General features: G+C 37.3%; 1 protein-coding gene and 2 non-coding genes across 7 annotated transcripts; 2 read left to right on the top strand and 1 right to left on the bottom strand.

The window, feature by feature from the left end:
* Nucleotides 1-203: 203 nt before the first annotated feature.
* TRNAR-CCU (transfer RNA arginine (anticodon CCU)) lies at nucleotides 204-276 on the bottom strand. Its single transcript has one exon. It is a non-coding gene; the product is annotated as a tRNA-Arg (tRNA).
* A 2,292-nt stretch (nucleotides 277-2,568) lies between these two features.
* TRNAQ-CUG (transfer RNA glutamine (anticodon CUG)) lies at nucleotides 2,569-2,640 on the top strand. The gene has a single exon. It is a non-coding gene; the product is annotated as a tRNA-Gln (tRNA).
* A 1,592-nt stretch (nucleotides 2,641-4,232) lies between these two features.
* LOC135635156 (kinesin-like protein KIN-8B) lies at nucleotides 4,233-14,012 on the top strand. 5 transcript variants are annotated; one of them, XM_065146041.1, is made up of 18 exons: nucleotides 4,233-4,564; nucleotides 4,685-4,797; nucleotides 4,858-4,958; nucleotides 5,080-5,157; nucleotides 5,251-5,367; nucleotides 6,447-6,532; nucleotides 7,051-7,195; nucleotides 7,302-7,397; nucleotides 8,756-8,847; nucleotides 9,328-9,429; nucleotides 9,509-9,655; nucleotides 9,746-9,896; nucleotides 10,211-10,273; nucleotides 10,355-10,591; nucleotides 12,218-12,322; nucleotides 12,393-12,506; nucleotides 12,587-13,174; nucleotides 13,599-14,012. In XM_065146041.1, exons 3-18 carry the CDS (start codon nucleotides 4,911-4,913, stop codon nucleotides 13,818-13,820), a joined length of 2,391 nt encoding a protein of 796 aa, XP_065002113.1. In that variant the 5' UTR covers nucleotides 4,233-4,564; nucleotides 4,685-4,797; nucleotides 4,858-4,910; the 3' UTR covers nucleotides 13,821-14,012. The 5 variants fall into 5 exon arrangements, with proteins under 5 accessions (XP_065002113.1, XP_065002112.1, XP_065002111.1 ...); XM_065146040.1 differs by having other exon boundaries at nucleotides 4,233-4,797; XM_065146039.1 differs by having other exon boundaries at nucleotides 4,233-4,797; nucleotides 4,864-4,958.
* The last annotated feature ends 283 nt before the right edge of the window (nucleotides 14,013-14,295 follow it).

Genomic DNA, 14,295 nt, shown 5'->3' on the forward strand with positions numbered 1-14,295 from the left:
CATTGAGATGCAGAATAGAAACCGTTCCATACAAAATTCACTAAAATAGAAACTGTTTTTTAAATTATGCTAATGATGTATGCATACTGAATTTGTACGGCGTTAAAGCAGCAATAATTAATGAAAAATTAGAATAAAAAAACCAACAAAAAAAAAGGAACGTTTTTATTGTCTCTACTTTCTCGAACATAATTAAAATTTCTCGCGCCAGGTAGGGGTCGAACCTACGACTTTCTGCTTAGGAAACAGACGCTCTATCCACTGAGCTACAGGCGCCTTTTTGATATTAGTCTCCTCTAAGGTTAAATCTATAATGTTCGCATAACCCATCTCACTGAAACAATATAAATATTTATTAGATATCCAAGAACAATTTCTGTTGACCAAACAATAACTATCATGAGCACGGTCTGATTGTGGAGTACCACACTGGCTGCAATACTTAACAACTACAAACATTTTATGGATTATTACCCAAGACGAAAAAAAAATGTGATTAGACCATAAGCATAATGCAATCTAGATGACACAATCTCATCCATGAGTCACAAGATCCAATTAGGATGGTTTGTTCTTGTCAAAATTAGTAAGAAAACTTCAATGTTACTAATGCCCATGTAGGGCTTTTTTTCCTTCAGCTAGTTCATTAAAGGAGTGCTTGCTGTGAGACACATTAACCTCCTATGGCTTTCAGTATCATGAGGCTTCAAATTTCCCAAAAGAAACTAAGGAGTATGTTGCTTACCTATATAAAATCCAAAATAACCATTTGTTTGTCAAAAGAAAAAAAAAAAAAAATGGAATTTCTATTCTTTTACCATGTGGGATAATGGGACTGGTTGATGTCTCTCCAATTAGTGGTGTATTGGGACTTGGAGGATAGCCTCCACTCTCCATATCTTCCCCTCCCTCTCCTCTATACAGGATTTGCAAGACTTCAGGAATGTGAAAAGAAAGCATGGTAAACCCTATTGGCCAAGCCATGAGATCAACGAGGTACCAAAAAAGACTATGTTCCTGTTATATTGCTCCTTTACTTTGGTTCATATTTAAAAATTTACTAGGTATTCAATAAAAACCCTATGAAGATGGTCAAACCCAAACCCCTTTAAATTTGTGTCAACCCTCAATTTTATCACAATAATTTAGTGTTGTTACTCAGTTCACTTTTCTAAATTCTGTTAGTTTTGAAAATTCAAGTTGTTTGTTTAATAGCCTCGGTTTCAGGAAAAAATTAAAGGTAAAAGGTATATAGGAACATAAACTAAGAACTTTATCCCACTAAATCACCTGGAAAGAATCAAATCAGCAGAAATGTAGTACTGAGAGTATAAAGCGAGAACAAGTCAAACTTTTTTTTTCCCCTCGAATATAATACCATCGCTATAGATGCTTCTTGAGCTATTATGAACCCATAACTATGGTAACCAGATAACACGACATACTATATAAATCATACCAGGTGGAGAAATGATTTGGTCTAAGACAGAGGGGATCATCATTTCAACTATTGGTCTTCTTGATGGCATACCCTTCACAGCATCCTTGCAAGTTATATCAATACTCTCCATCTAGAATAAAATGCAGAAAACAAAGATTAATCCTTGAATCATGACACAAATGCCTGAGAATTATAAGAAAAAGCTGTTCAGGTAATTAGAGGAACCTCCTTAATATGTGCGTGCAATAGCATAATGAAGTATATCAACAACATCAAAGTCACCTAAACAAACAGCCTAGAAACACCTTCTCGGGACGCAGATACACGTGTTGGACATCCTTATCCTAGAAGATGAAAAATGAGATATTTTTCCAAGGAAAAAATTTTCTGTATCAAGGTTTTACCTCTTGGAAATAGACGACAATGTACCCAAATAAACAACACTATACAGGTGGTGAGAAAATAGTTGATTGTGTTCTTTGTTTATAAGTTGATTTTTTTCCTTATGTACTGATGCAGAACATGAAGTCATTATGCAATACATAGCTCTTAAAGTTGCGAAGTTATCGACTATGCGTATATGAAGAAAAATGCAGAACATATGTCGAGGGAATTTACGAGTATATGAAGTCATTGCTGCCGCTGGGTTATTAATATGCAGAAGGATTTAACGGAGAGTCGAAAGGAAGTCACCACCTTGGAAAGGCCAATGCGTCCTTCTTGGAGAACACAGCTATCTCCGGATGGTTCAAATCGGTATTGGGGCGCAAGAGAAGGTACCTTCCATCGAGACAATGGTGAAGGGCGAGGGGGATACCGGCTGACGGAAGGGTGAAGGAGGCTCTGGAGGCAGCTACAGCGGGAGAAGCGGAATTCGGGGACGATCTCTTCGGTGACGGCTGCACGTGGCGCCTCTCGAGGACGGTGACGGTGAGGCCGCTGTGGCCGACGGCGACCCGCTTCTTGTTCAAAGAGGCCGCGCGGAGGACGACGACGAAGAGACCGTCCTGCCCTAACGCCAGAAGCGACGGCCCATCGCTCCTCGTCTGATCTCAACTCTGTGGAAGTATATCCAGTAATTAAAATAATAATACATATAGAAATTATGATACAAACAATCACAAAGAGGTCCCATGGTCTAGTGGTTAGGACATTGGACTCTGAATCCAGTAACCCGAGTTCAAATCTCGGTGGGACCTTCAATTTTTTTTGCGCGCTTTTCTAAATTTCATAATTTTAGAGCCTTATAAGTGGAACATTTATTTATTATTATTATTTCGTTTCCACTGGAGGAATTTATACTTGTAGAGGTTTAGATAATATATATATATATACTTTTTTTTATAATTCTAGAGGCTTATAAGTGGAAGATATTGGTTGCTATCTCTTTATTTTTCCTGGTATTAAAAAGAAAAGAAATGTCTTGTTTAATTTATTTTTTTATCAATAATATTTCATATATTATATATCATGCTCTCCTATGCCTTTCATCCCATTTTTTTTTTAAATCATAACTTGGGGATAAAAAAAAAAAGAGAAAAAAAAATTGTAACATCTCGATTTGGTAGTACGTTAGAAGTTGGGACTTAGATGACTTGTAAGGGTCCGATATATTTAGTATTTTTCTACTCCTCAATTGTTTTTAGATTAAATGTGTTTATTAGTGGCCTTGCAAAAAGCTACTATGTATTTAAGATTTAGACAATCAATTAAAAAAAAAGAAGAAATTATCCTATGCCCCATATCTTACTTTATATTATAAATTTATTCAATAAAATCTCTTGGATTAAATGAGTATATTTTTGCAAACCTCTAAAACTTTGTTTCATATACACTTCATCATCTTTCATAACTCTCTCAAATAAATAAATAAATATATATGTATATATATATATATTTCGATTGATCGAAAATAATAATCCTACCATATTTATATTCTATTCTTACCTTTGAAGCGGCTGTGCGTTGGCGTAAGCAGAGGCACCGGCGGACGCTCCATTGGTACGTCCCCCGTTGCGTGTAGGCGCACGAAAGCGGACACTGAGCTGGTCCGTCAGCGGCGGCAGGTGGGACCCGACTCGAATCGGTCCTGGAGGTCCCGAGAGACCGGACCCCACCAGTTGGTCGTTCGTCTCTACCTTCTCCTTACGGAAACTTTCGGGTCCCACCCACCGACCTTTTGTCCGGCGACCTTAAAAGCCCCAACCGACGGCTTCCCGTTTGCTACTCCCCTTTTCTACCCGTCTTTCTAACGCTCATAATGATAACACCACTCCTTTCTCTACCCTCCTCCTGGGTCCCACTTCCATCTCTCGACTTGCGATCTCTCTAACCCTCTCATGCACACGCCGGAGAGCAGTGAATGCCACTGTGGGATTCCGAGTGTCACTGACTGCTTTCCAATGCAGGATTCAGCTCACATTGTTCACATGACACCGTGCACTTATTATCTTACCTTTAGCCTGTGATATAGCATGTACTACAGGTAAGAAGAACATTGCATGAAACACCATATTCGACGATTGGAAACCTTTAATTCAAACTTGGGACCTCAAATGCATTATTTAATGCACTCATCATTACAATTATTTTCTATTATTATTATTATCTTGATTTGCCAAGCCATAAGGCTCATCATTGAGCAACCGTTGGTGTCCCACTTAACAGTGATACTGATTTTGGGGCACGGATCTTGACGCAAATCGTGCGGTGTGGTTTTTTTCTGGGGGGGTGGAGGTGGGGGTCGTTGAGGTGTTCCGGCGGAGCAGCGGAAGCGTCCCCGACTCGCTCGTGCTTCTCATCTGCCAGCACTAAAGAAGGGATCCAGAAGAGCTCCGGGGATGCTCCAAATCCTTCTTGGTGCCTTTTGTTGTCTTCGGAGGTCGGATGTTCGGGTCGGTGTCGTTGAATGCGAGCTCGGGGGAGCCAATGCCGGATGTCGTGGTGTTCTTTTGCTAGTTTCTTGTTCTTGATTCAGCCGGGACTTCCTGCTCGGGTATTGGGAGTGTAGTCGTTGCTTTAGGAGGAAGTGCAGATATAGAGGGGGTTGCAGGACTGTTGATGATCGTTTTCTGGTGGTCTTTGAACAGAAGGTTGCGCGTTTTGGTGTGCAGATTCTGTCGGGTTAGGGTTTTTGACGCAATGGTTCTTGCGAATTATTGTTTTTATCGAAGGCGGTGATGAAATTTAGTGTTTGTAAATGATCAATGCTTTCGATTTTTGTTTCTCGTCGTGTTAGTATAGATCGAGAAGAAAGTGTGAACGGGGAACAAAAGAGTTGAAGCTGTTAGTTTTTCCTGGTGAAAATGTAGATGCGTTCTTATATGTCCGCGTGGAGTTTAAGAACAATCCGATGGGTAGGTAAAGATTATATCTTTCGTCTGATTTGGTTGGTAAATATAATAGCATCTTGTTAGCTTCAGTGAAGAAAGAAAAGTGTTCTGAGGTTGAGGTGGATCTTTGATCAGCGATGCCAAGCATTAGAGCTCCATCCTCAAAAAGGACTGCCAGCTTGCTGGTATTACTTTCAACCATAACAGCTTGTTCTTTCAGTTTGGGAATAAATTGTAGCCGAAGCATGATGATTTCTGCTAATTTTGCTGAATAGTTCCTTTTAACAGTTTGGTGTCTTTTGGTAGGTATCAGTAAAATGCAGGCCACTGACTGAAGCAGAACGAAAGCGAAGTCGGCATATTATTCAAGTAACTGATGATAAGGTGCAAACTAGAAAATCTTTAGGTGTTTTCATTATTTGGTAATGTTTCTTTTGATGGAGAGAATCATGGTAATTATTGTTTCTTGTGTTACAGAGCTTAACTGTTTTGGATCCTGACCTGTCGAAGGATTATCTTGAACTCATCCAAAATCGAACCAAAGAGAGAAGATATTGCTTTGATCATGTCTTTGGACCTGGATGTACTAATGCAGTATGTAGACTTCCTTGACTTCTTTTCTGTTTTTGTTTTCTCCTTTTCTTTTGTTTTTGGCTAGTGTTTCAGATTTTCTAACAGTGAACATGTAGTTTGTTCAACCAAACATGTAGAGGAATTATAAAAATACAATGAGGAGCTTACCTAGCCGGTGGCAGTAATTTGCTTGTAATTTAGCTTTTAAATTTGTGGATGTTACTTTACATGTAATTCAAATATTTTTTTCTTCTCATTTTTCAAAATACTGTGATTATCACCGCATGATAAACACTTATTGATGCTTAGTTAATCATGCAAAAATCATAAGTATCATTGCATCTAATGACTTTAAAATCTGTGGTGTCATTTATAACAGTAATGGCCAACAATGAAAATCTTGGTTCTTAATATATTTGTTACCGAACTCTTGAGTTGGGAAACTTATCCTTAAGATTATGACATTGGCCTTATTGAAAATTTTTTTTGCTTGTTTTGTTTGAGATAAAAGCAAAGTGTTGGCTTAAGGAAACTAATTATGATAATCTAACATGACTTCATCCAAGTTGTTTTCATTGTGGCAAATTCAACTGATGAAGAAACAGCTTTTTATGTTTCTTATTTATCACACTGATGAAGTTGCGGTAGAGCTCATGTCCTTAGGAAATCTGATTATCCACATAGTTATATCTACTGAAACTCTACATTTGATGGGAGCATCTAATGACATTCTTCTTGAAGACATCGCATCTCTGCTTGTGATATTGGCAGCCTTTTTCTAAAAAAGATTTTAAACTTCATATCCTTGTGGCAAAAGGTCATTCCTTTGGTAAAAATTTAAACAATATATTTCTACTCTTTGAGAGAAAAAGGAACTCTTTTCCTGTTTTAATATCTGTGATGATGGTCTAATTATATTGAAATTAATTTTTGAGAATTTTTATACCTTTGTACAAGTTTTGTGAAATTTAAGAAAGTCTTTTTATATCCATGTCATTGCAATTTTTAACTAAGTAGATTCTATCTGTGTATTGGAACTTTTGCACAATCATACCTTATGCTAGATTTATCCATTATCATTATTTTTCTGATTTTTGCAGGATGTTTATCGGAACATATCATCTACAATTGCTGGTGTGGTTCAAGGTTTAAATGCCACAGTATTTGCATATGGTTCAACAGGAAGGTATTTAAGTTATGATATGGGTTTGTTCATCTTTTTATTATGTGTCAGATGGAAAAGTGCTGTCTTAGATTTTTCAAGTCAGGGAAATTAGAATATCTTTTAAAGGGTAACACTATCCAGAAAGATCAGAACATGTTGTAATTAGAAAGGGCTATGTACATTGACAAAGAATTTCTGTAATTCAAAGTCTACTGGATCTTCTTAGAGATATGATTGTGTTATTGAATTTTGTGAAAGCTAAATTTAACCACCAATAAGGTAGCTCTATATAACCACCGGATATTCATGATCTCTGTCTTAGATAACATATGCACATGCTATTTCTCATTTAATTAATCTTGTTTTCACTTTGCTACTTTGTGTGAATAGATAATTAATGTAATCTTTACTTCTCATTTTGTTACAATGCAGCTCTTCACTTTTAGGCACTTTGGGCTGTATTTGAGACACTTCCATTTTTTTTATTTACTTGAGGCACTTTGGTTATAGGAATCTTACATTTTCAACCTGTTATACAGTGGCAAAACTTACACAATGGTTGGAACCCGTAAGGACCCTGGACTAATGGTTCTTAGCTTGCATACAATTTTTGATCTTATCAAGAAGGATAAGAGTTCAGACATCTTCGAAGTCTCTTGTTCTTACCTTGAAGTGTACAACGAAGTATAGTTTTGCTCATCTATGCCACTATTGCTGAATTATTATTTGTCTTGCTTGTGGTATTGCATAAGAAGCCATAAAATTTTTTTCCTGCACCATGCGATTTCAGGTCATCTATGATTTGCTTGAAAAATCATCAGGACACTTGGAGCTTAGGGAAGACCCTGAGCATGGAATTATGGTTGCTGGTTTAAGAAGCATTAAGGTTCTTTTCTTCATCTTTGTATGGATTTCTTGTTTGGGTAAATGATTACACTTCTCATGGCCATCCTCAAGGAGTTTCTCTGAAGATGCTTTAATAGAATCAATATAGAACTTACACTTAAGTGTGTAGGTTTTTCTTAATCTTCTCTAGCTTGTATGTGTTCTTAATTTCCTCTCCATTAAGTTCTTAAACATCACAAGAAGCTTGATACTTTGACGAATTTAGCTTATGGTGATTGTGGGCAACTGTAGGTAAAAGTAGTATCTGAAAATGCAAATCGACGAAAAAATGTAGATGAGTATAACTTGAGTTGAACGTGATCATTACATGCTTGTTTTAACAAGGTTCTCTAAACTTCAGACTTCAGAGACTGTTGTGGTAGATCATAGTCAGCATCTTTTATGTTCTACCATGTATCTTCTTTTTCTTGGTTATGACTTTTTCCTAAGATAAGTATCTACCAGCTATAACTTAAAAATTTCTGAGGTATTATTAAAATCTGCATGCTCTGATTTAACTTCTTCATTATCACTTTTTATTTTTCTTATTTTCTTTTATTAGCAGTTTATTTTGATAGTTTTCTTTCTTTTTAAGTTCTCTTTTAATGGGGGATAACTTGCTGCCCAAATGGCTGAAATCCAAGTATTTTACTCGATCGGTTTCTCATGATCTCTCTGACCCTTTATTTAATTCTACTTTTATCCTGACAGTTCATAAAGTGTCAATAAGATACAAATAGGGCTGAAAATAACCAAACAACTACTGATTCATTTTAAAATCAATGGTGGCTTCAAGGTCTTCATTATTATAAGGGATGCCAGACAGAAGGATTAATTTTTAACCACTTTTATTTCCTGCCAACTTCCCTTGATTTTTCTGTTTGAATCTTCTATTAATACCTCTCTGCTTGTTATCTGAATTTCCCGCTGTTTGAAAGCTCTCCTTAAGCCATGCTTCAAGAAAGTTCTTTTCTTGAATTAGTGAAATCCTGGTCATTTTTGTGGTGGTCTCCTCTGTCAAGTAGCTTGATTCTTATTGGTCCATTGGTAATCTGATTTCTAATTCCAAATGGATGAACTGCTGTTTCTTAATGATTCTTACCATGACTCCAGTTCCTTATAATTGGAAACATTTGTTCAGTTGTCATCAATTCCAAGACAGCCATAATGCAATAAAACCTGAAGCATCTAGGAGTGTATATTACTTATCCCTCTGACCTGTGCCATAATTTACATAGAAGCTCTTTTTCTTCTCCATAGTTCATTATATTCTACTTCTGTAATCTGTTTGTGTTTGAACCATTATTAGGTGTTTTTGGCAGATATTAGAACATTTTTTTTATGATCCATTCTCCTCAGGTTCAATCAGCAGATAAGATTCTGGAACTTCTGAATCTTGGAAATAGCAGACGCAAAACTGAAAGCACAGAGGCAAATGCAACATCATCCCGGTAACTTTTTTGTCAAATGACTTTTTATGCATGCATACCTTTTCTTGCCATTTTATGATGTTAAATCCCTAAAGAAAAGAGTTACTAACAGAACTGAAAATACTGCATAAATGCTCTGAAATCGATGTCACACTTGTTCTGCACACATATTTTTGCTATTTTTACCCTCCCAATGAGAAGATCAAATTCAAAATTCGAGTTCATGCTTATTTGACACTCTTGTAAGGCTTCTTAATATCATATATCGATGTAAATTAGGCAACAACAATATATTATATAGTCACTTCACCAATCTAATCATTAATGTGCTCAAAATCTCCCATTGCACCAGAACTGTGCATGTTCCATTATTTTTTTTTCTTTTTTAAATTACATATCTTTATTGTAAAGCTCCTTGATGTCTGTCAAGATTGCAGTTTGTATAAGATCCAGAAGAAATCAAAGCTAACTACTGTTTTCTTAAACTTTTTATGTTTAAAGATCGCATGCAGTTCTGGAGATTACTGTGAAAAGAAAGCAAAAAAATCAATATCAGAGTCGGATCCTCCGTGGAAAACTTGCACTAGTTGATCTTGCTGGCAGGTAGCTAGTTGCTTATGGAATCTACTTTTGCTTCTTCCAAATTGTAGATTAGAGAAACTTACAACCACCCCAAATGCAGCGAAAGGGCTTCCGAAACTAACCTTGGAGGCCCAAAGTTAAGGGATGGAGCTAATATCAACCGTTCACTGCTTGCTTTGGCAAACTGCATAAATGCCCTTGGCAAGCAACAGAAGAAGGGTCTAGCATACGTCCCTTATCGTAACAGGTATTTTTCTCCCCTTATTGCAACAGTTATGTGGCTGGTTTTTCAAATACAGTTTATAGTAGTGAGTTAATATCACCAAGGTTCTTACAGCAAGTTGACCCGTATCCTAAAGGATGGACTTAGTGGCAATTCTCAAACAATTATGGTTGCAACTATATCACCTGCAGATGATCAGTATCACCACACTATAAATACACTGAAATATGCTGATCGAGCTAAGGAGATCAAAACTCAAGTTCATGTAAGGCTGCAGCCATTATTTAATTGATATAAGTACTTGAATCTTTTCCTGTACATGCTTCTATGAAGATTATATACTTAAATTGGCAGATAGAGAGATGATATAGACTTCCCCTGTCTAACAGTCAACCCTTGGATTCTGATATTCAAAATAGTAAATTGCATCTATTTATCATAATACATGCTTAGAATTACAAAGCATGTTTACTTGTGTGGATAATCCCAATGATTTGACATAGAAAGAATGGAACTGGCTACTAAATCATCATGGTTATGGAGTTGGCTACTGAATCATTGCGGTTATGCTCTTCTCAGAAAAACATTGGGACAGTTGACACTCATCTTGCAGATTACCAACGAATGATCGATAATCTCCAGGTAAAACTATTGACAGAATCAACCACACTTTTTTCTTGTGTTAAAGATTGCCTTAGAATTTCAGCTTCATTTTTTGTGCAGATTGAGGTTTGTCGTTTGAGAAAGGAGTTAGCTGAGAAGGAATCTCAGTTAAGCATCAAACCTGTGGAAAAAGCTGCAGATGATGAACTATCGTGGTTGAATATCTTGAGTCGTGAAACAGGTGAGAATGTACAGGAGCGCATAAATCTGCAAAAAGCACTTTTTGAGCTTGAGGAAACTAACATTCGAAACCGCACTGAGCTTCAACATCTTGATGATGAGATTGCTATGCAAGAGGTTAAAATTTTTAATGTTACCTTTTACTTATTTATTGCATTCTCCATTCATTCAAATAAAGATTTGCCTCAATATTTTCACTACATGTTTGGCAACATCTTTGTAGTAGAAAGATGCATAAAGAATGTGCAACTGTCTCACAACACCTTAAACTTGGAACCTGTGCCCATATCTACTTTAAAGTTATCTATTCAGTTGAGATTCCACTTACCACACCCTAAGAGAATTGGCTTTAAACTAAAAAATTGAATGATTGTTCAAGTGACAAACTTGGTTGTCGTGTATAAACTTGTCTGGAGCTTTCTTGAGAAAGAAATGGTTATGGATTTCATAGGGAACCTGAGTTAGACCATTGACTTTTTGGCATTAGTCTGGGGACAATGAATTTGAGAGGTGTACTTTAATTTCTATCTTGAACCTTCTAGATACAAGTTCACTGATATTTGAGGAACCTGCAAACGTCTTGACCTGCCTATTTTGACCATCTGGAAGTTTTCTGTTATTTTATGAATTTTTTGCTCCATAATCTTGAGCTGCCGTGGTGCTCCTTTCCTTTACATATCTGGATTCTTTTCACAATTGAATCCATCTGTGATTTTCTTTTTCTGCCTGTGGGCTGACAGTAGACTGCAGCAGTTTTTTGAAATAATATTATGAGCAGACAATTCATCAGATCTGATATGATATTTGTGCCATTGTAGTACAGTAGAATATAGCTATCAGGGTGAAGGTCTAACAGCTTGCTGTGGATTAATTCATGATCTATTTAGATAACTGAAAATTAGCGAGCAAGAATGGTTGTCTTTGAGAAATGTTGATGTCATATGCCCAATTCTAGGTCACTTTTACGTCCATGAAAAGCTTGTTCTAAGTTCTTTGGCCACAATAAAATAAAAAGGGCAAGCCCTGTGCATAAGGCTTCTGCCAATGTGGGGTTAGGAGAGAGCCAATGCATGCAGCCTTACCCTTGGAAACCTTGGTGGTCCAGGCTGCATTGAAGTATGAAATACTTTCCGAACAGCTGTTCATGAGACAACCAAGAAGATTTCAGACTTCCTGAACAGCTGTTCATGAAATCCCTACATTTCAAATTTGTGGTGGATGCCACTTAAACAAGGGGAAACATATGGTGATGTGTAATGCTCTCAGGCATCGGGTACAATTTTGGTCCTTCATGCAATGTGACGTCTTGAGAAGTGGTCATGGGAAACAGTTGTGAAATTAATAGGAGAGTTGAAATATGAAATGAAGGATGTACAATGATACAATCTGCAAACAAACCTGACTGCTGACTGGCTGTTGCATGCCTGTTCCTGTAGGATATTGCCATCTAAATTGCTAAATAATTTACTATTGGTCTGTCTTGTTGCTGTGCCAGGATAAAAGCATGGAGCGTTAAGCAATGTCATGGATTCACACCCATGATGTGGAAGTATGCCACTTTATATGGTGTCCCAACTTGTTTGTTGGGTTTTATTGTTTGTGGAGCATGGCACTTGGAAACACTGGACTGCATAGTGATCCTACAGAGACAACCCTTCATAATAATGCAATATGTCTTTTTAGGAATTTTTTATATATACCTCCGGATTTGGCCTGCTAATAGTATGCTATCTGAATATCTAGGTTATAGAGAAGGATGGAGCAGTTGTGCAAGCACTAAGATCAAGGAGACAAGTTATTTTGGATAACATCCGTGACAATGATGAGGCTGGTGCTGGTTACAAGAAGGTTATATCTTGTCATCTGTTGTTGCATTGCTTATTTTAAGAACTTACTAATTAAGCATCTATCTCTTCAGGATATAGAGATAAATGAGAAACGACGATGTCAGCTTCAAGATATGATTGATGAAGCCATAAGTAACAATGGCAACAAAATTTATCTGCACATTCTTAGTCAGTACAGACTTCTTGTAAGCACTAAAATAATTCCCTAACTCATGTATATTTGTCGAGCAGTGTTTGAAAACTTATGCTTTTAAAAAAATTGCAGGGGATGGCAAATACTGAACTTCAATTTGAGATGGCAATGCGAGATCAAGTCATTCATGATCAAAGAGAATCAATGAAAAAAATTTGGACTGTGCTCTTGGAATTGGGGCTTGACCAAAAGCAAATAATGGATCTGGCTGTTAAACAAGGGATCAAAATGGAAGAATGTGCTACAGCTCAAGCAAGTTACCTGAGGACGTTGCAGTCACCGGTTATTTCTATTGTTGGAACCCCATCTTGTGTGTTATATCACAGCCCATGTTTGCAGACACATCCTTCTAATGCTTGCATCTTCCAACATCACCAAGGCTGTAGCTCCGTAGCTTACGTCAGGTCCCAAATTGACAGTCCTACTGTCTGCAGAGAGGAGCACCATAGCTCTTATTACTTGCACTCTCATGATCACCCACACATGACATATTCTGGAATGGGAGAAACAAGGTCAAGTGGAAGACCAAATCCATGTTTTTATACTCCTGAGAAACCTGCTCAGGAATCATGGTGCTTCTGCTCACCAATGAATGCTCAGCCATACCCATGCAGTAATGAAAGATCGGGTTCTGACAAAGACTTGCGGCATCACCCAAAGGTACTCATTCTGTTGGATAACGTACGTTTATCTTATTTCTTAATCACTGTTCAGATAAATGCTGTTGGAATTGAGAGTAAATGATACATTCATTATGCTTCTGTCCATCCACATCTTATTGGTAGTTCGTGCGTAATACCCAAGCAACCTGATCTTGAAAATCGAAATAGTAGCAGAAATTATTTGAGATTGCAGTGGCTGGAAACTATGATGGTTGCAACTGTTCTCCTATGAATCATTTTAGTAAATTGGAATGCCCTAACTGATCATCCCACCGGAACATAATTGGAAAATCAGCAGTCTTAAATTGTCTCCTAAACATCCTCATGGATTTCCAAGTTATGTTTTGACCATTTTATCGGTAGCTGGTGTCTTGAGGATGCCATAGCTTCTTTCTTACCAATGTATTTGACCTTGACAACAGGAAACATGTTTTGCAAGAAGGCAAATCCTGCAGGAAGAATTCCCTTCTGGACTGAGCCGCAGAAACCCGAAGGAGGAACTTGGGAATAATGGTGAATTAAACTGTGGATTACATGAGCATCATCTTTTCCTCAACTCACTGACGAGGCATCCAGATTTTTCCAAGTCATTGCCATCCTCTGGAGCTGTTGGTGTGAGACCCTTGAACATTCCTGGGCTGTAATGAGCCTTACCTTTTATTTTTGTACAATATCCTTCTTCTTTTACTTTGCTATTTTTCCTATTTTCTGTACAGAGTTTGCCACAGTGGAAGGTTGTAAATGTTAGTTTGATACGTGTATAAGTGATTAATTGCCTGTATGTGATTGAATCTTTTAGTGTGATCAAGTTTGAATTATCCATTTTTATGTGCTTATATGTTGAAAGCTATATTGATTTCCAATAAAATAAAAATGTGAATGGATCTTGTGCTTGTACGTTTTCATGGGTCAGGATGACTTCCCAAGCTGTGATTTATGTGGGACCCATATGAATGGACGATTTGATGCGGGAGTTGGACGTTTTAAATTTAAAATGTGGTTTGGAGAGGATCCGCACCGAGTCGACTGTTCAACTCGCCCGAGCTGCTACCGCTGAAAACCTTACGTGGGTCCCGCTGACCTCAGTGCTTTTCTCTCCAATCATCACATGGGTAGGCG

This window comes from Musa acuminata, chromosome BXJ3-4 (genome assembly GCF_036884655.1).
Source record: "Musa acuminata AAA Group cultivar baxijiao chromosome BXJ3-4, Cavendish_Baxijiao_AAA, whole genome shotgun sequence".
Classification (NCBI taxonomy): domain Eukaryota; kingdom Viridiplantae; phylum Streptophyta; class Magnoliopsida; order Zingiberales; family Musaceae; genus Musa; species Musa acuminata.

Bases quoted from the DNA above. Each gene is read 5' to 3' on its own strand.
- LOC135635156 (XM_065146040.1), top strand. From the start codon at position 4,911: ATGCCAAGCATTAGAGCTCCATCCTCAAAAAGGACTGCCAGCTTGCTG. The intron at 5,368-6,446 runs GTATGTAGACTT...TGATTTTTGCAG, and splicing joins GACCTGGATGTACTAATGCA to GATGTTTATCGGAACATATC. The intron at 9,897-10,210 runs GTAAGGCTGCAG...TGCTCTTCTCAG, and splicing joins AGATCAAAACTCAAGTTCAT to AAAAACATTGGGACAGTTGA.